Below are 21,982 nucleotides of genomic sequence, written 5' to 3' on the forward strand. Positions count from 1 at the left end.
GCTAATGTAGTAGGGCTGGACTTGCACAGGACTTGCACAGGACTGATAGAGGAAACCCCAGAGAATTAACCTTAAAGGGACACTGTGCAGGAAATGGTCAAAAAAGGTACTGCAACTATGTTGCTCATTGAAAATGTGTTTCTTTTATCTTTCCATGAAAGTTTACTAAGTAATAAATGAATATTTTATAGTATGGCCCAAGTACAGTCATTTTTGCAGCTAAAAACGGCTATTTCTGGAAATTCAAAATGGCGGACCATGGAGAAGATCCCCCTTTTCATATATGAAAAATATATTTTTTCCAGTCATAATGAATACTTAGAATTTGATGGTGGTGATAAGTATTCATGAAAAAGGTAACATTATTGAATGGGTAGCATGAATTCTGGAAATAAACAACTAAAAATCTCACACAGTGTCCCTTTAAACACTTTTTGAGATAAGAAAAACCTAATGACTAATTATTCTCAATGCAGACAATATTTTATTGATTAATTTCAAACAAACTCAAGTCTGAAATCGGGCCCTGAGCCTGAATACCATCAGCTCTGTTTGCATCATGATTTGACTTCTACTTCTAGTGTGCTTCTTCAGACACCTCCTGTGGATACACAACAACACACGCGAGCGAGGACTGTTGACTTCACACCTCAACGTTATGCCACAAGCTGAGCTGGCTCTCAAAGCACATGTTTGTCACGACATCATGATGTGTGACAAAGTTCAGTAGACTCTCATCAAAGCACATGTTTGTCACGATACATGTTAAGTAGACTCTCATTACAGCGAGAGCAACGAGAGGGAACAAACAAACGTGGTGAAGAGGAAAAAGTGAAGGCAGAAGGGGGAACTGGATGTTTAATACCTCTCGTCTCGTCATGTGCGTCAACAGACAACACTACTGCTTTCCCCTCTTTTTTGTTTCAGTGCGTGGTTTGTGACGTGGTTTCGACGTGAAAGACAAATACAGAACATGAGATCAAACAATGACAGAAAAATGAAAGAAAGAAAAAAGACCCCAAACTTCCAGACTTGTCTTGTCTGGTCTACAACAGCATCACAAGCTCATCTTTGACCTTTGACACACACACTCTCTTCCCTCCATCTCGGTTTACGTAACCGTGGCAACCTTCCTGTGTGTGTGTTTGTGTCGCTACTCTACACTGCTGAGGTTATGGTTTACCATCAGCACACGTTGGCCTCTCCAACTCACAGCACCCTAGAAATGGCAGAGAGGGTTGCCAGATAAGACTGATGATTTCCAGCCCCCCAAAAAAGCTAGAAACCCGCCCGGAAGCATTAAATTCCACCCAATTTGAATTAAATTCTACTGATTTCCATGACCCCTAAATTTGCAGAAAAACCTGCCCAAATGCCTTTTTTTCACCACTTTCTACCCGCAGACGCCCATCCTAAGAAACCCAATCTGGCAACACTGAACATCAGTAGCAACAGCAACAACACAGTAAAACCACAGGCTAACCTGTCTGCACCCGCTAGCCTCATTTCACTTCGTGGAAAAACGGTCTGACCTCGGAGTATTAGGATCTGTTCGTTCCACTTCGTTCCAAGGCTTGTACCTTTTCGATTTAACCAATCGCTGCCATTTGGTTGTGACGTAAGTGACTGCTGAACTACTGCTGAGCTACAAATAGGCTGCGTTATGATTTCACTACTATTTGCGGCATGTGTGGTTGCATTTCCATCACATAGAAAGATCAGGAAGCGCGCTCAACACCTTGTCTTCTTATACTTTACACTGGGTGCTTAACTTCGTCAATGAATGAACTCAAATCTCAAAAGAAAGTGAATAAAGAAGCACTCATCAGATTTCTTTTTTCATTTTTAATCGCCTCACATCACAGACGTTTTGGGCTTACACCCTTCTTCAATGTGAAATCGCCATTTCACACTGAAGAAGGGTGTAAGTCCGAAATGTCTGTGATGTGAGGCGATTAAAAATGAAAAAAGAAATCTGATGAGTGCATTTCCATCACAGCCGTTCAGGTTGTTTTATATGGACCGTTTGTGATGCCTACAGGGCCTAGAGATTATACTGTACATAAGCAACCTTCTATTTTAACCTTATGCTGTGTCAATAAACAATATCAAAACCAATCATATCACACAAAAGAATCTTCCACAGTTCTTGCTCCCTCCTCCTCTTAGTATTTCAATAGATTACTCCAGGAGGAATGTTGTGTTGTGTCTACAGTGCAATAATCCATTCAGAGACAAGTGCCATTTTTAGCACTGCCAGTGTTCAAGAGGGGCCTTTCTGAGGAAGCCAGTCAAATGTACGGTGAACTGAACAAGCAAAGTTAGTCAAAACAGACACATGCATGTCCCGCCTTGCAGAGGGCCCGGGGCCCCTAGGCTACAGGTTGCTGTGGGCCCCCACAGGGCCGGATTAAGATGGCCAGGGGCCCCCAGGCTACAGGTTGCTGTGGGCCCCCACAGGGCCGGATTAAGATGGCCAGGGGCCCCCAGGCTACAGGTTGCTGTGGGCCCCCACAGGGCCGGATTAAGATGGCCCGGGGCCCCTAGGCTACAGGTTGCAGTGGGCCCCCACAGGGAAGGATTAAGATGGCCTGGGGCCCCTAGGCTACAGGTTGCAGTGGGCCCCCACAGGGCCGGATTAAGATGGCCCGGGGCCCCTAGGCTACAGGTTGCTGTGGGCCCCCACAGGGCCGGATTAAGATGGCAAAGGGGCCCCTAGGCTACAGGTTGCTGTGGGCCCCACTGGAAAGCACATTTTGCGACAAAACACCTAGACAGTTTCAAAATGACAGGCTCTATTTAATATAACCCATTTAAACCTTTAAACCTACTTTGACCAAGACACCTGTAGCGACATACTGTACACGCTGCATTCAGGCTCTTGAGATTTGAGTTTACAGTACATTAAAGGTACATTTTCCAATATTGCATCTTGTCACAATTCTGCACTTTTTAACTTCTGGACAATCGGGGACCCCCTGGCAGGTGGGGGCCCCTACACTGCAGCCATATCTAGCCTGTGTGGGGGGCCCTACACTGCAGCCATATCTAGCCTGTGTGGTGTGGCCCTAGGCTGCAGCCATATCTAGCCTGTGTGGGGGGCCCTAGGCTGCAGCCATATCTAGCCTGTGTGGGGGGCCCTAGGCTGCAGCCATATCTAGCCTGTGTGGGGGGCCCTAGGCTGCAGCCATATCTAGCCTGTGGGTTAATCCGATCCTGCACCTCACAGAGGTCATGTGGAGGACGAGTAGGAGTACCAAAGGAGTTGGAAATATACATCCGCACATTGAAAACTCTCAGAATGACTCACTGGCTTATTTACTTGACACTTCAACCCACGTTGAGATTGACATTTCAGACAAACCACAATGTTCCTCTTGAAAGCATAGCAGTCCTATAGTATCTGAAGATGTACATATGGTTTGAAACATGTCTCTTATAAAACAAACTAGTCATTGACCTTGATTACATGGGACACTGAATTCAGAATTAACTCAATTTAATCCTTTGAGGAGTACCATCACGTATATGTGTTTAGAATTTTGAGTTGTCATTGTGATGTCACAAACCTTCTGCAGGATTTCTATGGGAGCTATAGAATGCTCAGGCAAAATTCTAGAACTGGGGGAAAATCCTTACTCCTCAAAGGGTTAATCCCGAATAAAACTTAATTCCGCTTTGAAAACATCATGTAAACACTTCACAATTCAGAATTAAATGAAAGTGCAAAGTAAACTCGACAGAACTATTTAATTCAGAAAATAAAACCATCATGTAAACGTAGCCATTGAGAGAGTTTCCAGTGAGCAGGCTATTAGTGGTATACAGTGACTGTGTGGCATTAGTTGCATGAAGTCACATAGTGCAGCTCTATAGGGCAGTGTAGTCTTTTCCATGGGGGGCACGAAGCAATCGTAACCTAATGGTTAGGGAGGTGGTCTTGAGATCAGAGGGTTGCAGGTTCGAATCCCACCCTCGCCTCTCCCTACACCTCCTTCCAGGGCTGAAGTGCCCATGAGCAAGGCACCTAACCCTACACTGCTCCAAGGGCTGTAGCCAATACCCTGTAAATAATAACTGTAATAACAAGTGTCTCCATGCAGCACTTTGAGGGGCCAGAGAGTGATGCAGGTTAAGGAGGTGATCTTAAGATCAAAGGTTTGCAGGTTCGAATCCCAACCTTACCTGTCCCTACACCTCCCATCATTTAATGTCTCACCTGGAGGCCCACGACAGGGCTCGACACTGGCACCTGCCAACCAGCCAAATGCTGGTAAAACTTGACTGGGGCTAGTAACAGTTTCAGTCTCACTAACCACTTTGACAGGTAATTTATTCTTTTGGGGTGACAAATCAGTAATTGCATCGATTGTTTGCATTAAATGCAAGAATATTCTAAAAAAAAAAAAAAAAAACTGACAACACACTCTGGCTAGCAGAAAGGCTAAATGGCTAGTATCTCAGGAAAACCACTAGCCGTAGTGGCCGGTGAGCAAAAAAGTTAGCGCCAAGCCCTGGCCCACGATGTAGACAAGGAGATTATTGACCCTACTGAGCTGCAGTGGCCTGATGGTTCGGGAGGTGGTCTTAAGATCAGAGGGTTGCAGGTTCGAATCCCACCCTAACCTGTCCCTACACCTATCGATCACCTAAGTGTGTGATGTAACGTCTCACCTGCAGGCCTACGATGTAGACCAGGAGATCATTGACCTTAATGTAACTTCTAAGATTGCTTTACAAAACATGTCATATTTCATGTCATCACCTAAGTGTAATTGTTATTAAATGTAATGTAATGTCATGTAATGTTATGTAAATGTAATGTCTCACCTGAAGCCCTACGATGTAGACGAGTGACTTGTTGGTGATGGAGATGTGGCCCAGCAGCTGGGTAACGGGCACCCGCGGGATGGAGCTGAAGAAAGGCACGAAGAGAGAGAAGACTGGACCCAGCCTGGAGAGGGAGGGGAGAGAGGGAGGGGGGAGAGAGAGAGAGAGAAGGGGAGAGGTGGAGAGAGAGGAGGGGGAGAGAGAGGAGAGGGAGAGGAGAGGGGGGGAAGAGAGAGGGGGGGGGGGGAGGGAGAAAGAGAGAAAGAGAGAGAGAGAAAGAGAGATTGAGTGCAAGAAAGAGTGCACAAGAGAGAAGAGAGAGATGGGGAAGGACGGAGAAGGAGGGAGAGAGCAAGGAAGAGAGAGACAGAGACAAAAGAAAGAAAAAAAAAACAATACATACAATTATGTTTGCTGACATTTTTCATGACAGGCTGACAACACCATTGTGACACAACATTGGCATCTTTTTGGGACACAAAGAAAAACTTTGAAGTTGAACTCTGAACTTGAACTCCTATGGACACCATGACCATGGATGATGAATGACGACCTTTACAGACATATAGGAAGATAAATAAAGGGAACAGACAGAACATACTGAAACTCAGACACATACTTTCACTCATACATACAGTACAGCATGCGTGCGAAAACATTTCCGCTAGTAGTTACATGTCTCTCTGTTTGGCAGCCAGCCAGCCACCGTTGCCAAGGTGACAACTGCCGCCGTGTGTATTTAGGATCTACTCAATACAACTAGTAAACAACACTTTTTACAGCATCGTTTGGCAGGAACTAATGCAAAGCCCCAATAAAACAAGCTTGCAAATGTAGATCCTGAACAAGCAGATTGTGTGATAAGGTACGAAAAATTGGAATTTATTTGACAAAGAAATGATGTGTAAGTCATAACTATTAATGACTTACAGAGGTAGGTACAGAGAATTTTGTTATCACCACATTTAAGTGTACATTGCATGTAAGTAAGTTGTAAGTCACTTGCAAAATATAAGAAAACAAATTACTCTTATCTACACCACAAATGTTTTGCTCTGATGTCACAGTTACACGCAGTTAGGAAGTATTTTGCCATTCAATAAGTTATACTCTAAGAGGAGCTACAACTGCCTAGAGTAGTCTGATGTAGAATCAGGCTGATGTTGGATGTGCATAGGCAAATAGAAAGATAAAATAAATGCAAAAATGCAAAGCTTTCAGATATACAGTAAGTGCTGACGGTTGAAGGTCTTTCAAGTCTCCACTGATCTGAAAGTCAAACCTTAACTACACATGTTGAAAATCCATCTCCACCCCACCCCTTCCCTTAGGCATTTCCCTACGCCAATCCCCTGGATCAACAGGACACGACGTGTGTGTGTGTGTGTGTGTGTGTGTGTGTGTGTGTGTGTGTGTGTGTGTGTGTGTGTGTGTGTGTGTGTGTGTGTGTGCATGTGTATGTGCTTGTGTGTGTGTGTGTGTGTGTGTGTGTGTGTGTGTGTGTGTGTGTGTGTGTGTGTGTGCATGTGTATGTGCTTGTGTGTGTGTGTGTGTGTGTGTGTGTGTGTGTGTGTGTGTGTGTGTGTGTGTGTGTGTGTGTGTGTGTGTAAAACACTACACACACACTCACGCGCACACACACACACAGGCAGGGGGCAGGTAGACAGGAACACCAGGAACACACACGGACATGCATACATGATGTAAATACACACATACACATACACCACACACACACACACACACACACACACACACACACACACACACACACACACACACACACACATACACATACACCACACACACACACACACACACACACACACACCGGCCAAGTAGACAGACAGACACAAACACACCCATTTGCTATACAAGTAGCCGTACATGTTTGCTTAGGCCAATGGCTTGGTAGTGTAAGGCAGTACAGGGGTCATGCAGACTAAGGAGACAGAGAACCTGAGACGAGATCAAAGCACACGAAACTCGTCACACAAGCCCAAAATCCAGACATACACACACAAACAACTCACTCATAATACTTCCCTGCAACAAGAAATGTCAAATGATGCAACCCCTCAGCTCAAGCACGCTACATGGATGCTATCTTACCTTCCTGGCAGCTTAGTCTTCTGCAGATAAACATCACTGTGCCGTAATCGAAGGGCCAAAAGAGCTGACTGCTTCAGTGTCATTAATAAACAAGATTGTGCCATAATCGAAGGGACAAAGTTTGTATGTTTGTTTTCATTTCAAGTCAAGTCAAGTCAGCTTTTATTGTTAGTTTCTTCATGTGCACAGGTCATACAAGGAAATTGAAATAACGTTTCTCTCTCTATACCATGAAAGGACATAGACATACACAGGACTGACATTTACAGACTGACATCAAAGTGCAAGACAGGACAAGTAACAGTGATGGACCAATACGAGTAACTAGTTTATATTTATAACCACTTAAGCAGCTGTGGCTATTTCATGGCCAATACAGGCTATACATTGAAAAGCATGACATTAATGAAATGAATAAATACATTAAATAAGCTTATTTCGAAGGGCAAAAAAGCTGACTGCTTCTGTGCCATTGCTTCACAGTGGCGTAGCTCATACCACTGGTGAAGTGCAGGAAAAGAGGTTGACCACAGACCTCTTCATGACAAAGATTAATAATGCCGTATGAACATCATCATGCATATTTTTATTTATATAATCAATCAAACTTTATATCTTTGGTTTGAGGAAACTGCAGACACAAAAATGGTTTGAGGAAAGGTGCCCCAGGGCTGCAGTGAAAGACAGACAGAGCTTCGCTTTGGTGCATTTGAGTTTTTTTTTTCTTTGTTTGCTAGGTGATAAATCCAGTAAATGCTTTGCGGTAGACGGTTACGAGTGGCAAAGTGGTAGAACTCGTCTTAAATGTTTGCTCAAGCCTCCACACGCACTCTCCCTGTGCTGTGTGCTCTTAACTCCCTTAAGACCTCACCATCTCGGCCGACTGTCTGGCCTTGCGGTTCTCAACGGGGGCTCTACAGCCCCCCAAGGAGGGATGTTGGGGGCAGTTGAAGAGGAAAGATGTAGGCACTCAGTTGCAAATAGGCGGGGGGTTGTCTAATTTATTTTTTTAATACTAATAATGAGGGCGCTGGTAGGCTTATTAATTATGAGGTCAAAGGGGCATTGGCGGTCTTACAATGAGGTCAAGAAGGGTGCACTGAGTTTATTCAAAGGCTTTCAAGGCTTTTGAGAACCACTAGTCTAGCCAGACTAGGACAAGAGGCAGTAGCAGTAGCAGCAGTAGCAGCAGAGCAGCCACTACTGATTTGCATTAGGGGAACTCCTGCATAAGATGACAGGATAGCAACAACGGATACAGTTCTCCTTTCGCATGGAGGACAAGGTTGCCAGATGAGACTAATGATTTCCAGTCCAAAAATTTGAATGCTCAAAACCTACCTGGAGAGGGGTTAAATTTGAACTAAATCCTACTGATTTCTATGGCCATAAATTTGTACAAAAACCAACTTCAATACCCTTTTTCCCGTATTTACCCCCAGACAGCCATCCTTAGCAGCCCAATTGGGTGGGAAAATGCCCAATCTGGCAACACGCATGGAGGGAACAGGCGCTGAGCATGTGGTCAGTCAGTCAGTACCATCGTCATCAGCATCACCAGCACTGGGGCGAGAGCAGCGGGAATGCACCAAAATGCCCCCCCATACACACACACACACACACACATCACCAATATAACCTATTGGGGCTATGGCAGCAGAATTGTTCCAAAATACCCCCCTTCTCTCATCACACACACACACACACACACACACACACACACACACACACACACACACACACACACACACACACACACACACACACACACACACACACACACACACACACATCACCAATATAACCTATTGGGGCTATGGCAGCAGAATTGTTCCAAAATGCCTCCATTCTCTCATCACACACACACAGACGGAAACAGACACAGACACAGACACAGACACAGACACACACACAATCATCATCATCATCATCACCAATATAACCTATTGGGGCTATGGCAGCAGAATTGTTCCAAAATCAGCCCCTTCTTTCATCACACACACACACACACACACACACACATACACACACACTCACACACACACACTAAAGTCTAATAAATATAGAGTTGTTAGTCACAACTTGTTCCAGGCTGCAGGTCAGGCTCAGTGTAGTACCGCGTATGCCATGCGTATCTGACTCAGCGAGCGCAGCAGCAGACAAAAGGAGAGATCCAGCAGAGAGGGCCCCTTTATCAGGTTCACACAAGTCAAGACAGCAGCACAAAAAATCTGACTTTTCACGTCAAGCCTGAAGGTCTTTTAGCAGTTCCTTGACGCCTACACCTACACCACACTACACAAGCACAGAACACAAGTGCAGAACACTCTGGTCGTAAACAAGAAGTGGGATAGGCACACAGACAAAGAGAGAGAGAGCGAGAGAAGAGAGCAGGAGAGAGGAAGAGAGAGTAGAAGAGAGAGGAGAGAGGAAGAGAGAGAGAGAGGGAGAGACACAGAGAGAGAGAGAAGAGAGCAGGAGAGAGGAAGAGAGAGTAGAAGAGAGAGGAGAGAGGAAGAGAGAGAGAGGGAGAGACAGAGAGAGAGAGGCAGAGAGAGAGAGAGAGAGAGAAGAGAGCAGGACAGATGCAGAGAGAGAGAAAGAGACAGAGCTGGAGAGAGGGAGAAAGGCAGAGACAGAGAGAGAAACAGTGAGAGAGAGGCACAGACAGAGAGGGAAAAACATAGACAGAGGCTGAGAGAGACAGACAGAGAAAAAGAAAGACCGCACAGGAGAGAGAGAGAACCACACAAACAAATTGATGAGAAGGGGGACTGAGAGAGAGAGAGAGAGAGAGAGAGAGAGAGAGAGAGAGAGAGAGAGAGAGAGAGAGAGAGAGAGAGAGAGAGAGAGAGAGACAGACCGACAGACAAACAAACAAAGAAAAACAGAGATAGAAAGAAAAAGGCATAAAAGCAGATATATTGAGGAAGGGGGCTGGGGGGGTGGTTGGCAAAGGAAATGATGTCAATGTCTGTTGCCGCGGCGCTACCTCAATAGCTCCTTCGCGCCCAGCTCCCCATCAGACTTCTTCTTTTTGAGAGTACACTCGTCACACTGACAGACACGTGGCTAACGGCCAGCAGAGAGCTGCTGCGTGTTTTCAGGAGCGCCTGCCCCGCCTCGCCCGCGCAACAATCATCTATCAACTACCAGCTCCGCGCACAGCGCACCTCCATACACCATGCACTGCCTCTGAAGTACAAGACGCATGAATACATACCTAGCGCTCAAGGGACCAGACCTGCTCAAACTATAGGTGAGTACTTTAAAGTGTTTATGCTAGTGCTATGTTGTCTCATTGTGGTGTGTTGGTGTGTTAGTGGTGTGTTGCCTTTGATGGTTATTATTTGATGGTTATTATTATTCCAAACAAACAAGGGTGGTCAAAATAGCAAAGTTTTAAGAAACTTCTATTGTTTTGGGGGTTTTGTTTGCTTTCTTTGCCTTTGTTCGTTCCTTTTGTGTGTGTGCTTATTTTCATCGTAAGAATTTCAGTTATGAATGTTAGTGCTCTTGTGACTGCTATCAATGTGGAAATGCTGAACTTGGTGTGCTTCCATGTGTGTGTTGGGTAACCATGCCTCAACTAATAGGGTACAACACGCATGTTGGAGGGAAAAACGTTTTGCATTCTTAGATTAGGCAATAGAAAATCTGTAGAAGATACCTTTTTGAAAGACGTACATTCAACTGCATGAAACAACATCACCACAAACAAATCATTAATATCAAATGATTTTCTCTGTCTGAGTCAAGTTATGTCATATTTTCAAAAAATCATGCTGTTAATGAAAAAAGTTACTCTAAATATGTCCTGTGTTGGTAGCTTTCATAAAAATCATCGTAAACAAGTGTTGCATGATCATCATGTATAGTATACAGGTAGGCATCAGCTTAGATCATTGGTTCTCAACCTTTTTGAAGAAATGCTCCTCTAACCTCATCATAAGCATGCCAACATCCCCCATCTAACATCATGAGGTTAAAGATTATGAAAACAGCGGAGCCCAATAATAATAACTTTCTGTATACTGCCACACAAAAGCAAAGTGCAGTAACTACGCCAACATTGAAACTGAGAAAAATGCCTCAGAGCCTTGGTATTAGGTTTGATATTGTAGTTACTGCAAATTTGACATAGCAATATTTCTGAAACAGGACACATTTGGACCAAAAGGCTTCATCACAAGATAAAGAAGGTGTAATCTAAACTCAGTATACTGTTATTGATTATGCTGTATGATTATTATACAACGGTCTAAAATGATGTAAGAGTTTCCATTCACTTTGACAGCACCTTTTCAACTCCATTTGTGACTGTGGCCCCCTCTCAGACGTCATGCTCTCTAGTATGGCCCCCAAAGGGGTCTTCAACGCCCCCTGTAGAGCTCCCGTTGAGAAACACTAGCTTAGATGCCACATCAGGGTGTTTCCCTGATGGTGTGTGATTGTGAGGTTAGATTTTAGATGACAGTTTCCTCTGCTTGCTTGCCCAGACAAAATCAGTAGCAAGTCTTCTGAAGAACACAGAGGCGCTATTTTGCTGACTAAACATTTACATGGGCTTTTTTTTTGGTCCCGTAAACTTAAAGTGGTACTGCACCATTTTTGGAAATAAACTCATATTACATCTCTCCTTGAGTTAAATGATTGAAGTTTACCTTTCTCTTGTACTTTCAACCGTTCTCTGAGTATGGCAGTTCAAATGTTACCTCCAAGTTAGCAGTTAACATTGAATCCTATGAGACTACAGTGTATCTAGCCGCCAGCTGGTCTCATAGGACTCAATGTTAACTGCTATCTTGGAGGTAAAATGTGCACTGCCATACTCAGAGAACGGCAGGAAGTATAGGAGAAAGTTAAAACTCAATCATTTGGTGTTATATGAGATTATTTCCAAAAAAATGGTTCAGTATTACTTTCAGTCTTTGAACACTGTGCACTTGAAGACTAGTGTGGTGTGTGACAAGCACTTCCCTGCCAGTGCACATCTCAGCCCTACAAAGGCAAAGCATAGTAACTACATATTTTATCAAAATTGTACTTTAGACTGAAAATGGTCTTAATAAAACCTCCTTTATCTTGTGACAAAGCCTTATGGTCCAAATGTGTCCCGTTTTAGAGATATTGATATGACACATTTGCAGTAACTACAATATCCAACCCAATTTCAATACTTTGAAAGTGTTTTCCTCTGTTTCAGTGTTGGCGTAGTTACTGCACTTTGACTTTGTAGGGCAGCATTATTCTCAGCAATGTGGTTTGGTTGTGTAAGCTAGCTTGCCATCCTATGCATCACATTTAATCCAAAGCGATTTACAGTTATTTACAGGGTATTGGTTACAGTCCCCAGAGATAAGAGCCCCATCCCTCTGATCTGAAGACCATCAATCTCCTTAACGACCACTCCAAGGTGGCCAGCTTATTTGCTTGCATGAATATGCTCCCTACCTGAAAATAAGAAGGCTTTGAGAACACTGTGCACTTGAGGACTTGTCTGGTGTGGTGCGTGAGAAGGACTTCTCTGCCAGTGCACATCTCAGCCTTGTGGTTGGTTGTGCTAGACAGCTTGCCCTCTTGTGCATTACACTAAGCTGACACTTTTATCCAAAGCGACAAACAGTTATTTACAGGGTATTGGTTACAGTCCCCAGATACACTAGGGTTACTGTAGATGCCTTGCTCAAGGGCACTTGAGATGGAGGAGTAGGGAGAGGTAAAGGGTGATATTCGAACCTGTACACCCCACCCCTCTGATCTGCAGACCATCAACCTCCTTAACCACTAGGTCACGGCGGGCAGCTTATTTGCTTGCTTGAATGTGCCCCCTACCCAAAAAGAAAAAAAGGCGGCTTTGAGAACACTGTGCACTTGAAGACTTGTCTGGTGTGGGTGCGTGAGAAGGACTTCCCTGCCAGTGCTGCACATCTCAGCCTTGTGGTTTGGTTGATTGTGCGAGCTCGGCTAGCTTGTCTGCTCATTTGCTTGCATGCATTACCCCCCTACCCCCCAAAAAAAGAAAACACTGACTTCTGAGTACAGGATGTACATTAGAAAAACAAACGGCACACAGAGGCACACACGTGGCACGACACGCTGTCCTACAAACTATTTCATAACAGTGTGGGAAAGGTGTGAACTCTCTCTCTCTCTCTCTCTCTCTCTCTCTCTCTGACTCTAAGTTGGTCTTGTGTTCTCTCTTTTCCGTAGATCCGTAAAAAGAACAAGGGCCCCTTTCCTGTTCCTCCCGACCGCGTACGCACACCACACCACTCCACTCCACACCACACCACCCCACAAAATGCTCGAGGCCGTGGGGAACGACAGCTCCACCGACGACGTCATGGCTGCCATGGCCGCCATGGCTGCAGTTGCCGGGGGCGACGTGACTGACGGTGACGGGGGCGCGAACTGTACGGGGCTGTACGACCACCGCAGCGTGGCACGCGTCCTGATGCCCGTGCACTACGCGGTGGTGTTCGCCCTGGGTCTCCTAGGCAACAGCCTGGCACTGCACGTGATCTGGACGAGCCGCGTGAAGATGAACGCCACCACCACCTACTCGGCCAACCTGGCGGCCTCCGACGTCCTGTTCGCGCTCTCGCTGCCTCTCAGAGGACTGTACTACGGGATGGGCTTTCACTGGCCGCTCGGAGAGGTCGCATGCAAGGTAAGGGAGGGGTGTGTGTGGGTGTGTTTGTGTGTGTGTGTGGGGGGGGGGGGGGTAGAGAGAGAGAGAGAGACAGAGAGAGCACGAGACAGAGACAGAGAGAGACAGAGAGAGAGAGCGAGAGAGAGAGAGAGAGCGAGAGAGAGAGAGAGAGAGAGAGAGAGAGAGAGAGAGAGTAAGAGAAAGAGAAAGAGAAAGAGAAAGAGCGAGAGAGAGACAGAGAGCGAGAGCGAGAGAGAGAGAGAGAGATGCATTTTATATGGATTTAAAAAGTATGTTAAGTAAGGGTTAACGTTCGGCGAGAAGGTCGCTACCGTGGAATAGCAGCACGACAGAGAGAATCTTTAGACTCTGAAGTGCTGCTATTCCACAAAGCGACCGACTCGCCGAAAGTTAACCCGCTTATTATATGGATATACTTAAATGATTCACACATGGCGGGGACATTTCTTTAGGCCTATTTAATGTTAAGTCTATTATAGTTTTTAATGTCAAAAGACTGTTGCTGCGCAAAACAAAACAGTACCGTTGTGGAACACCGCTAGGCAACAGCTAGGTAGCCAGGACAACAGGTGTTGTCTATCACAGCAGCTGATTAGCGTCTTGTTGAAAAGTCGCTTTAGCAGTGAAAAGTCTTGTTGCCATTGACAGCGGTCTGTTATAGACCAACCCGTCCGTTATCGAAAAATAACAGACGTGCGAACGTTGGGGAGCCCCGTTGAAATGAATGGAGCATTAGACCGATGACGTCACACCATATAATAATTTCCAATAATACAGTGCAAAAGTCAAAAATGGTGGTTACACTGTTTTGCAACGAAACCAGAGACTGACTCTATTCAGAAGAATTAAGAAAATATTTGACGAAACAACATATATAGAATATAATCTTCTTTTCCCTACTTCAAGGTGACGGGTCTGCTGTTCTACATCAACACGTATGCAGGCGTCAACTTCATGACGTGCCTGGCACTGGACCGCATGGTGGCGGTGGTGGGTCCCCGTCACCTGGTGAAGCTGCGGCAGGTGGGTTTGTTTGTTTGTTTGTTTGTTTTGATTTTTAGTGTCATGAGCTTTATTTCATTTTACAAAAAGCAACGTTTCTATCCAACAGTGGGATCTTCCACTAGTGCCTAAGTGTTGTTGGTTCACATCAGTAAACTTTAAAAAGTTTTAAAACCTTCAAAAGGTGGGGCCTTATTAAAAATACCCAATGTACCCATTCACTTCCTGTCCACCTCTCAAACTGTCCCATCATCAATAAAGCCATAAAATACCAAAAAAATATCTTAAAAAATACCTAATATAGTAGTGGGGTCGTAATAGGCTCAGTCATTTCAAATTGATGTTAAAGTTTGGTTTTCACTTCCAAGTTGAAGTTTAGGGTCTATAGAACAATTTGAGTTCGAGTGTCAAACACACAGATAACAAAATGGCCTGCGGGGGGCGCTCTAAAATATATAAACTGCTATAACTTTTGATTAGTTCAACCAAATTTAACATATGAGGTATGTATGGATTCAGCATGAAGAGGAGAAACCGGTGGGCTAAATAGTTGGTTACCAGATTAAAGACAAACTATGTAATAAACACACTTTTAGCCAATGGACAGCTAAATCCGGGCTTTTTTAAGATAAAGGGTGGAAATGCCCTCCAAGTTGCAATGAAACATAATTTATTGTTATAATTTATTGTAAATAAAGCCTGGGTTATCACTTAACTTTGTTCAGAATATCCCTGAAGCACACATATACTTAGGATACATATAAACAAATATAGCTGCATAAAGCCTATGTGATATTTAGGACCCAACTTGCAACTTTGAGTTTATCATGAGTACCAGCTTTTTTTCAATCAAGCCATCATTTTATTCACAACTTAAACACTTTATATCTGGAAGAAAGTAAATCAATAATAATAATAAGAATAAGAATAAGAATAAGAATAAGAATAATAGTAATAGTGATGATGATGATGATGATGATGATGATGATGATGATAAATACTATGGGGAACATCATTTTTTCTTGCATTCAAAAAGTAAACAGAAGACCATTAGGGCTAACATTTATTCCAATACTCCACTCTACAATAACTATGACAGAGAACACATGCAAAAACAGTCAGTGGTCAGTCTTAGAAATTGTATGTGCACTTGCACAGACGTGTGCACTTTAACTCTGCCTTCATGCACTTGCACCGAGATCTGGCAGGTCTATTTGTACAAGTACAAAAACAGCTGCACTTCACCTAGATGGAAAACATCTTTGGCAACTGCATTGCTTTGGTAGTGTAGTCCAAATCTGGGAACTGTTCATTTGTTACCAGATTGGCAGGCATTTCTGGCAAATGCAGATAATAAGAACGGTTTTCATTCCTGTCAACTACGCTGGTAACAAATGGACAGTTCCCAGAGCAGATGATTGTGTCTACCATGTATGAAATAGTACTATAGTATTATTTAGTATGCTTGCCAAAGGAATCTGCTTGCCCACAGCAAGCATACAAATTCTACTCCAACAGTTTATTTAGAATGCTTGCGGGAAAGCATATTAATTGTTCATCAACAGTTTATTATTATTCTACATTTTTCCATTCACCTCGGCATATGGGAATCGTCATTCATTAGTACGGCGGCTTTGAATCGTTGCAGTGTTTGAGATAGAGACACGGTTCGAGTGCCAAAACGAACGGCTCGAAAATGTCTCAGGGTGGAGTATTTTTCGCTGGCCTACCCCCTTTCATTCGTTCACCAGACTTGTTTTTCCTCAGTTTTCTCTCTGTTTTCCCCCTCATTGAAATGAATGGTAGAATGGTCAAGATGATAATGTCACAAACTGTGGCAGTTAGAGTGAGAGGTGACCTGTCCTGGGGTTTTTGTATCAACTAGGTAAAGGCATTGTCAGAGAGGTATTGGCTCTGAATACAAACTGTGTGAAGATCATAAGCCAACTCTTAAAAATGTTTCAAAGAGAGCAGTTTTAAAATCCCTATGATGTGACCCCATTCACTTACAAAAAAAATGTGTGAACAGCTCAGCGCATAGGCCTGAATATGTCCATTTTTTGACTGAACCATTTGGCCAAGAAAAGTGATCTCAGCTTTGACATGAAGAGCAGGTTTGTGCCATTTGTGTGTCAATATCATCTGACAACTTGCAACACTTTTGGAGATATGACAGCGTAAAAATAAGGCTGCACATATTACTCAGCTATTGACTGCCAAACTGTCACCTTTAGAATCTTCAGTCATACACACACACACACACATGCAGCCTTGTAGAACTTTAGACCTCTGCTGTCAGTAAGTGGCAGTGGCCTACTGGGTAGGGTGTTGGTCTGTCAGAGGGTTGCAGGTTCGAATCCCACCCTTACCTCTCCCTACCCACCCATTGCTGAAAGGCACCTGAAGCATCTCCATACATGCACACACACACACACACACACACACACACACACACACACACACACACACACACACACACACACACACACACACACACACACACACACACACATCTCTCTCTCTCACACACAGAGACACACGCACACACATACACACATACACACACACACACACACACAGACACACACACACCTCTATCTCTTTCCCTCGTGTTTCTGTGTGTGTATACAACAGCTCTGTGTGTGTGTATGCATAATCCGCAAGCATACCAATAGCATCGTCTCTCCAAGAAATGCAGTCTTATTATTATTATTATTATTATTATTGTTATTATTGATTTATTTTCTTCCAGATATAACGTTTATTTGTGATTTTATGTGTGAATAGAATATGACTTCATCGAAAAAAGTTGATACTCGTGATCCTAAATTCATAAACTCAAAGTTGCAAGTTGGGTCCTAAATATCACATAGGCTTTATGCAACCATATTTACATATAAGTATCCTAGGTATCTTTGTGCTTCAGGGATATTCTGAACAAATCAAGTTGAATGATATACCAGGCTCAATTTACAATAACTTGTAACAATAAATGATGCTTCATTACAACTTGGAGGGCATTTCCACCCTTTATCTTAAAAAAAACCCCTGAATTTTGCTGTCCATGGACTAAAAGTGTGTTTATGACATAGTGTGTCTTTAATCTGGTAACCAAATACTTAGCTCACCAGCTCCTCCTCTTAATGCTGAATCCATGCATACCTAATATGTTAAATTTGGTTAAACTAATAAAAGGTAATAGCAGTTTATATATTTTAGAGTGCCCCCCGCAGGCCATTTTGTTATCTGTGTGTTTGACACTCGAACTCAAATTGTTCTATAGACCCTAAACTTCAACCTGGGAGTGAAAACCAAACTTTAACACAAATTTGAAATGACTGAGAAAAAATGCACATGCCTACGACCCCACTAAAAGTTTAAAACCTTTAAAAGGTGTGACCTTATATAAAAATATCTAATATAGTGCTTTCTTTTAAAAAACCTGCTGTGCGTACAGGTGGGCACGGTGCGCTGGATCTGCCTGGGCGTGTGGTTGCTGGTGGGCGGCCAGACGCTGCCCTTGCTGACCATGCAGATGACGCGGCAGGAAGCGGACGGCCACATTTCCTGTATGGAGTACCCGAGCCTGGAGGCCGCGGCGGGCGCCAGCCTGCCCTACACGCTGATCGGCGCCGTGAGCCTCGGCTACGTGGTGCCCACCGTCACCATCCTCGTCTGCTACTCCGTGCTGTGGCGTAAGCTGCGCAGCGTCACCCGCGGCAACCAGCTGTCGGAGCGCTCGGGCCGCGGCCAGAAGGCGATGGGCGTGACGGCGGCGGTGGTGCTGGTGTTCCTGGTGTGCTTCACGCCGTACCACCTGGACATACTGCAGTACATGATACGCAAGCTCATCTACCAGCCCGGCTGCGACCAGCTGCGGTCCTTCCAGGTGAGGGACGGTGTTACTAGATTAGGTGGTTTCACGGGGGGTAAAAAAAAGGCGTTTGGGAGGGTTTTTCTGCCTAATTATGACCATAGACATCAGTAGAAATTAGTTCAAAATGGGGCGGGATTTCTTGCTTCCAGGCGGGTTTTGAGCATTTTTTGGGCTGGAAATCATCAGTCTCTCTCATAGCAAATCTGGTAAGGGTGTAATTTCAGGTGTGGATAGGGATGGATATGTCCATGAAAAACTGAAAGAAAAGTCTGCGATACCAAGCTCCCGTTGCTCTTTTTTTAATGTGACATTTCGGGCAGCATGCCCTTCATCATGGATATGTCCATATCACTTTTGAGATAAACTTTTAAGCTTGTCCCCACCCCTTTTTCCACAACTATAATGCGAAAATAGCATACCCGAACAATTTAATTTGCCATTGTATTGTAATGTCCCCACCACTTTCCAAGCCTAAACCTACAACCTTTTGGTCGTACCAGGTGTCCCTGCACGTCACGGTGTGCCTGATGAACCTAAACTCCTGCCTGGACCCCTTCGTCTACTTCTTCGCCTGCCAGGGCTACAAGCGCAAGATCATGACGGTGCTGAAGCGCAACGTGTTCTCCAAGAGCATCTACTCGTCGCCAGAGAGCTCCAACTCCCTGCAGAACCGAGACAGCAGGTACAGCGTCCGCGTGCGGCTGAACAGCGCCAAGGGAAAAGAGGAGTCGTCGTGATGTGATGACTCAAAATAGGACTCGACATACATACATACCGTCGTTGCCAGAGTTCAGAATGCTCACGTGCCTGCCTGCGGCCAAACGGTAGGGGCCCTCACGGTAAACTGCATCAAGTGCGCAGTTACAACTTCCAGCCATGGGGGCAGCCTAGCCTAACGCTGAAGTAGGCTTTGTCAGTGGGTTCTTTGAGAGAAATCTCGGACTTCTGACTTTTTTTTATATCAAAGCAGCAGTGAAGCCTCCGCTAAATTCCAGGACATAACAGAGACATAACAGGCCTGCTCTGTAATAGAATATGATTTTGAAAGCCCAGCTGGGAAACTTCAACTTCCATTGTCACGATGACACAGCACTCCACAGTTCACAAGAGAACACTGCACACTGCACACAACGAAATTGCATTTATGCCTCACCCATGCAAGGGGGCAGTCCCCAATGGCGCCCGAGAGGGAGCAGTGCGGCAGGACGGTACCATGCTCAGGGTAACTCAGTCATGGAGGAGGGCACTGGTTAATTACTCCCCGCACCAACCTGGCAGGACGTGAGTCAAAGCTGGCTTTGGGCTACAAGTCTGACGCCCTAACCGCTTACCCATGACTGTCCATTTTGAATATCACCAGAGATCTCTAACTGCAAACAGAAGCGAAGCAGCTGGTAGTGTCCGCGTGCGACTGAACAGTGCCAAGGGGTAAAGAGGAGTCATGGCAACACCATGGCAACCATGGCAACACCATGACTCAAAGAGGATTCGAGGAAAAACATGCAAATCAACCCAAACAATTTTGGGAGCCTTGACAATGACGACGACTCTTTGGCAAGTGTTTTTTGTCTAATGGAGGCTGAACTTGTAGGGTTCTTTCATTTCGTCTTCTACTGTGGCCGTTGCAGAACATGCGAAGTCGTTTCACAGCAGGACAATATTTCTCAGGGTGGTGTCACTGACTGTTCTACCGTGTTGGATAAAAGACTCTACAAGCTTCCCGTTCAGCCAATCAGAGGAGTTTATATATTGCTTTTTTTTTACTCCTTCGAGCACTCAAAACGTTTTAAAGGACATCGCTTGCCTCACATTCACCCATTCACACTCACACTCACACACTGGTGGCCGTTGCTTCCAAGCAAGGTAGCAACCCTGCCACCAGGAGCAATTTGGGGTGAAGTAAGTGATCTTGCTCAAGTACACATTGATGGGGGTCAGATAGAGCAGGGCTTGAACCTGCAACTTTCTAATTACCACAAGAATACGGTAGCACTGTAGGTTCTGCCAGGGAACAATATGTTACAAAATCTACGCAAGAACCTCAAGAGACTTAAAGGACAGGATGGCATGCTGTCAAGGACTTTAAGGCTAACAGTCAAAAAAATAAAAAGCTATGCAAGTCTGTGAAAATGAAACAGAATGTCTAACGCCTGTATATTCCGTAAACTTGAAATGCAACAGGGTAAACGAAAAGACAAATTCTAACTGCTGTAGTGGCTTGGCCACGTGCACCATAAGGTTTTGTGAATACATGGGTTTGTACATAGATCTTTTCATATTACAAAATGTGTTTACATGTTGAGTATTTGAGCATTTCTTTTAAAAGGCCAAACATTTCAAGAACAACACTTTAGAATAGAGAAAGCTTTACAGACAGGTAAAGTGTTTTTCGCTTTGTCTTCGAAAGAACGCACACTTTGCAGACAAGTAATGTGTGCTTAGTCAAACATTTTAAGAACAACATTTTGTGTGTAGGCCAACATTTCAGAATGGAGAAGGACAACACTTTACAGACAAGTAATGTGTTTTTCGCCTCGTCAAAAGGGATAGGGAAGGTCAGTGTGACCGATGTGACAGATAACGTTCACAGGAAAGAGAAGAAATCATACTTCCTCAAAAAGTCAGCCGACACACAGCAATGGCACCTTGGACAAAACAGCAGACACCTGCACACAGCTTTTTTTCCAAACGATAAGCACACATGTGACTTAAAGCGTGTTAAGGCCAACTCAACAGTGTAACAAGGACTTTCCGTTTCAATAAAAATGCAGGTTTTTATTCATGTGGAAAGTCCTTGTTGCACTGAGGAGTTGCCTGAAGTTGGCCTTATTTAAATGAAAGGACTGTAGTCTTCACACTTCAAGAGCACCTACAGGTTGGAGTTCACCAATTTGTAGAAGAAGAGCATTCAGAATTCCTTTTACTAAACATGCTGAAAAATGCAGTGTTAATTCAACACTTAGAGAGTGTTTTGGGACCAAATAAACTCTAGAAGGTGTTAAATAGACTCTGTTAGTGTTGCATTAACACTGCAGTTTTTACTGTGTAAACATGCTGAAAACGTCACAGCAGCTTCTTAATGCTGCTCATTTTAAATCCAAAATTGGTTTTCTGACTTGTAAACATGTAAACATGTGACTTGTTGAACGCGTCGTAGGAGACTAACATTTTTGATTCAGATTACATTTTCTTAATTTAGAACTGGTTTTCCTGACTGATCCCTCCATTGCAAATGCATTTTCCAGACATCCCTAAATGCATGTGGTTCCTCAACATTATATTGGAGTTCTGAAATGATTCAGAAGGTCTCACTTCTCTTACTGGCACGTGGTTAGTCTGTCTCTGTCTTGTATGGTGTTACATGGAGTTAGAATATCTCAAAACCTTATTTTATATACACTTGTTGAAGGCCTGGTGGTCATATCCCCTGGAATGCTGATATTGGGAATATGATTTCTGCATATGTTGAAAGCGTGGTCATACAC

General features: G+C 44.2%; 2 protein-coding genes across 2 annotated transcripts in view; one reads left to right on the plus strand and one right to left on the minus strand.

Annotated features, from left to right (window-relative positions):
* ubac2 (UBA domain containing 2) overlaps positions 1–21,982 on the minus strand; it is a 55,540-nt gene that overhangs the window by 22,510 nt on the left and 11,048 nt on the right. The window contains exon 5 of the mRNA XM_063212410.1: positions 4,831–4,954. Coding sequence (XP_063068480.1) covers positions 4,831–4,954 — 124 coding nt within the window. The remainder of the gene's footprint in view (positions 1–4,830; positions 4,955–21,982) is intronic.
* On the plus strand, positions 13,117–21,128 carry gpr183b (G protein-coupled receptor 183b). Its single transcript, XM_063212409.1, has 4 exons — positions 13,117–13,615; positions 14,525–14,641; positions 18,078–18,509; positions 18,998–21,128. Exons 1-4 carry the CDS (start codon positions 13,247–13,249, stop codon positions 19,232–19,234), a joined length of 1,155 nt encoding a protein of 384 aa, XP_063068479.1. The 5' UTR covers positions 13,117–13,246; the 3' UTR covers positions 19,235–21,128.

Source organism: Engraulis encrasicolus, chromosome 12 (genome assembly GCF_034702125.1).
Source record: "Engraulis encrasicolus isolate BLACKSEA-1 chromosome 12, IST_EnEncr_1.0, whole genome shotgun sequence".
In the NCBI taxonomy this organism is placed as follows: domain Eukaryota; kingdom Metazoa; phylum Chordata; class Actinopteri; order Clupeiformes; family Engraulidae; genus Engraulis; species Engraulis encrasicolus.

What these genes read in the sequence shown, in the direction of transcription:
- gpr183b (XM_063212409.1), top strand. Translation starts at nt 13,247, where the DNA reads ATGCTCGAGGCCGTGGGGAACGACAGCTCCACCGACGACGTCATGGCT. An exon ending in TCGGAGAGGTCGCATGCAAG is followed by an intron (nt 13,616 to 14,524) that starts GTAAGGGAGGGG and finishes CCCTACTTCAAG; the next exon opens with GTGACGGGTCTGCTGTTCTA. An exon ending in ACCAGCTGCGGTCCTTCCAG is followed by an intron (nt 18,510 to 18,997) that starts GTGAGGGACGGT and finishes TGGTCGTACCAG; the next exon opens with GTGTCCCTGCACGTCACGGT.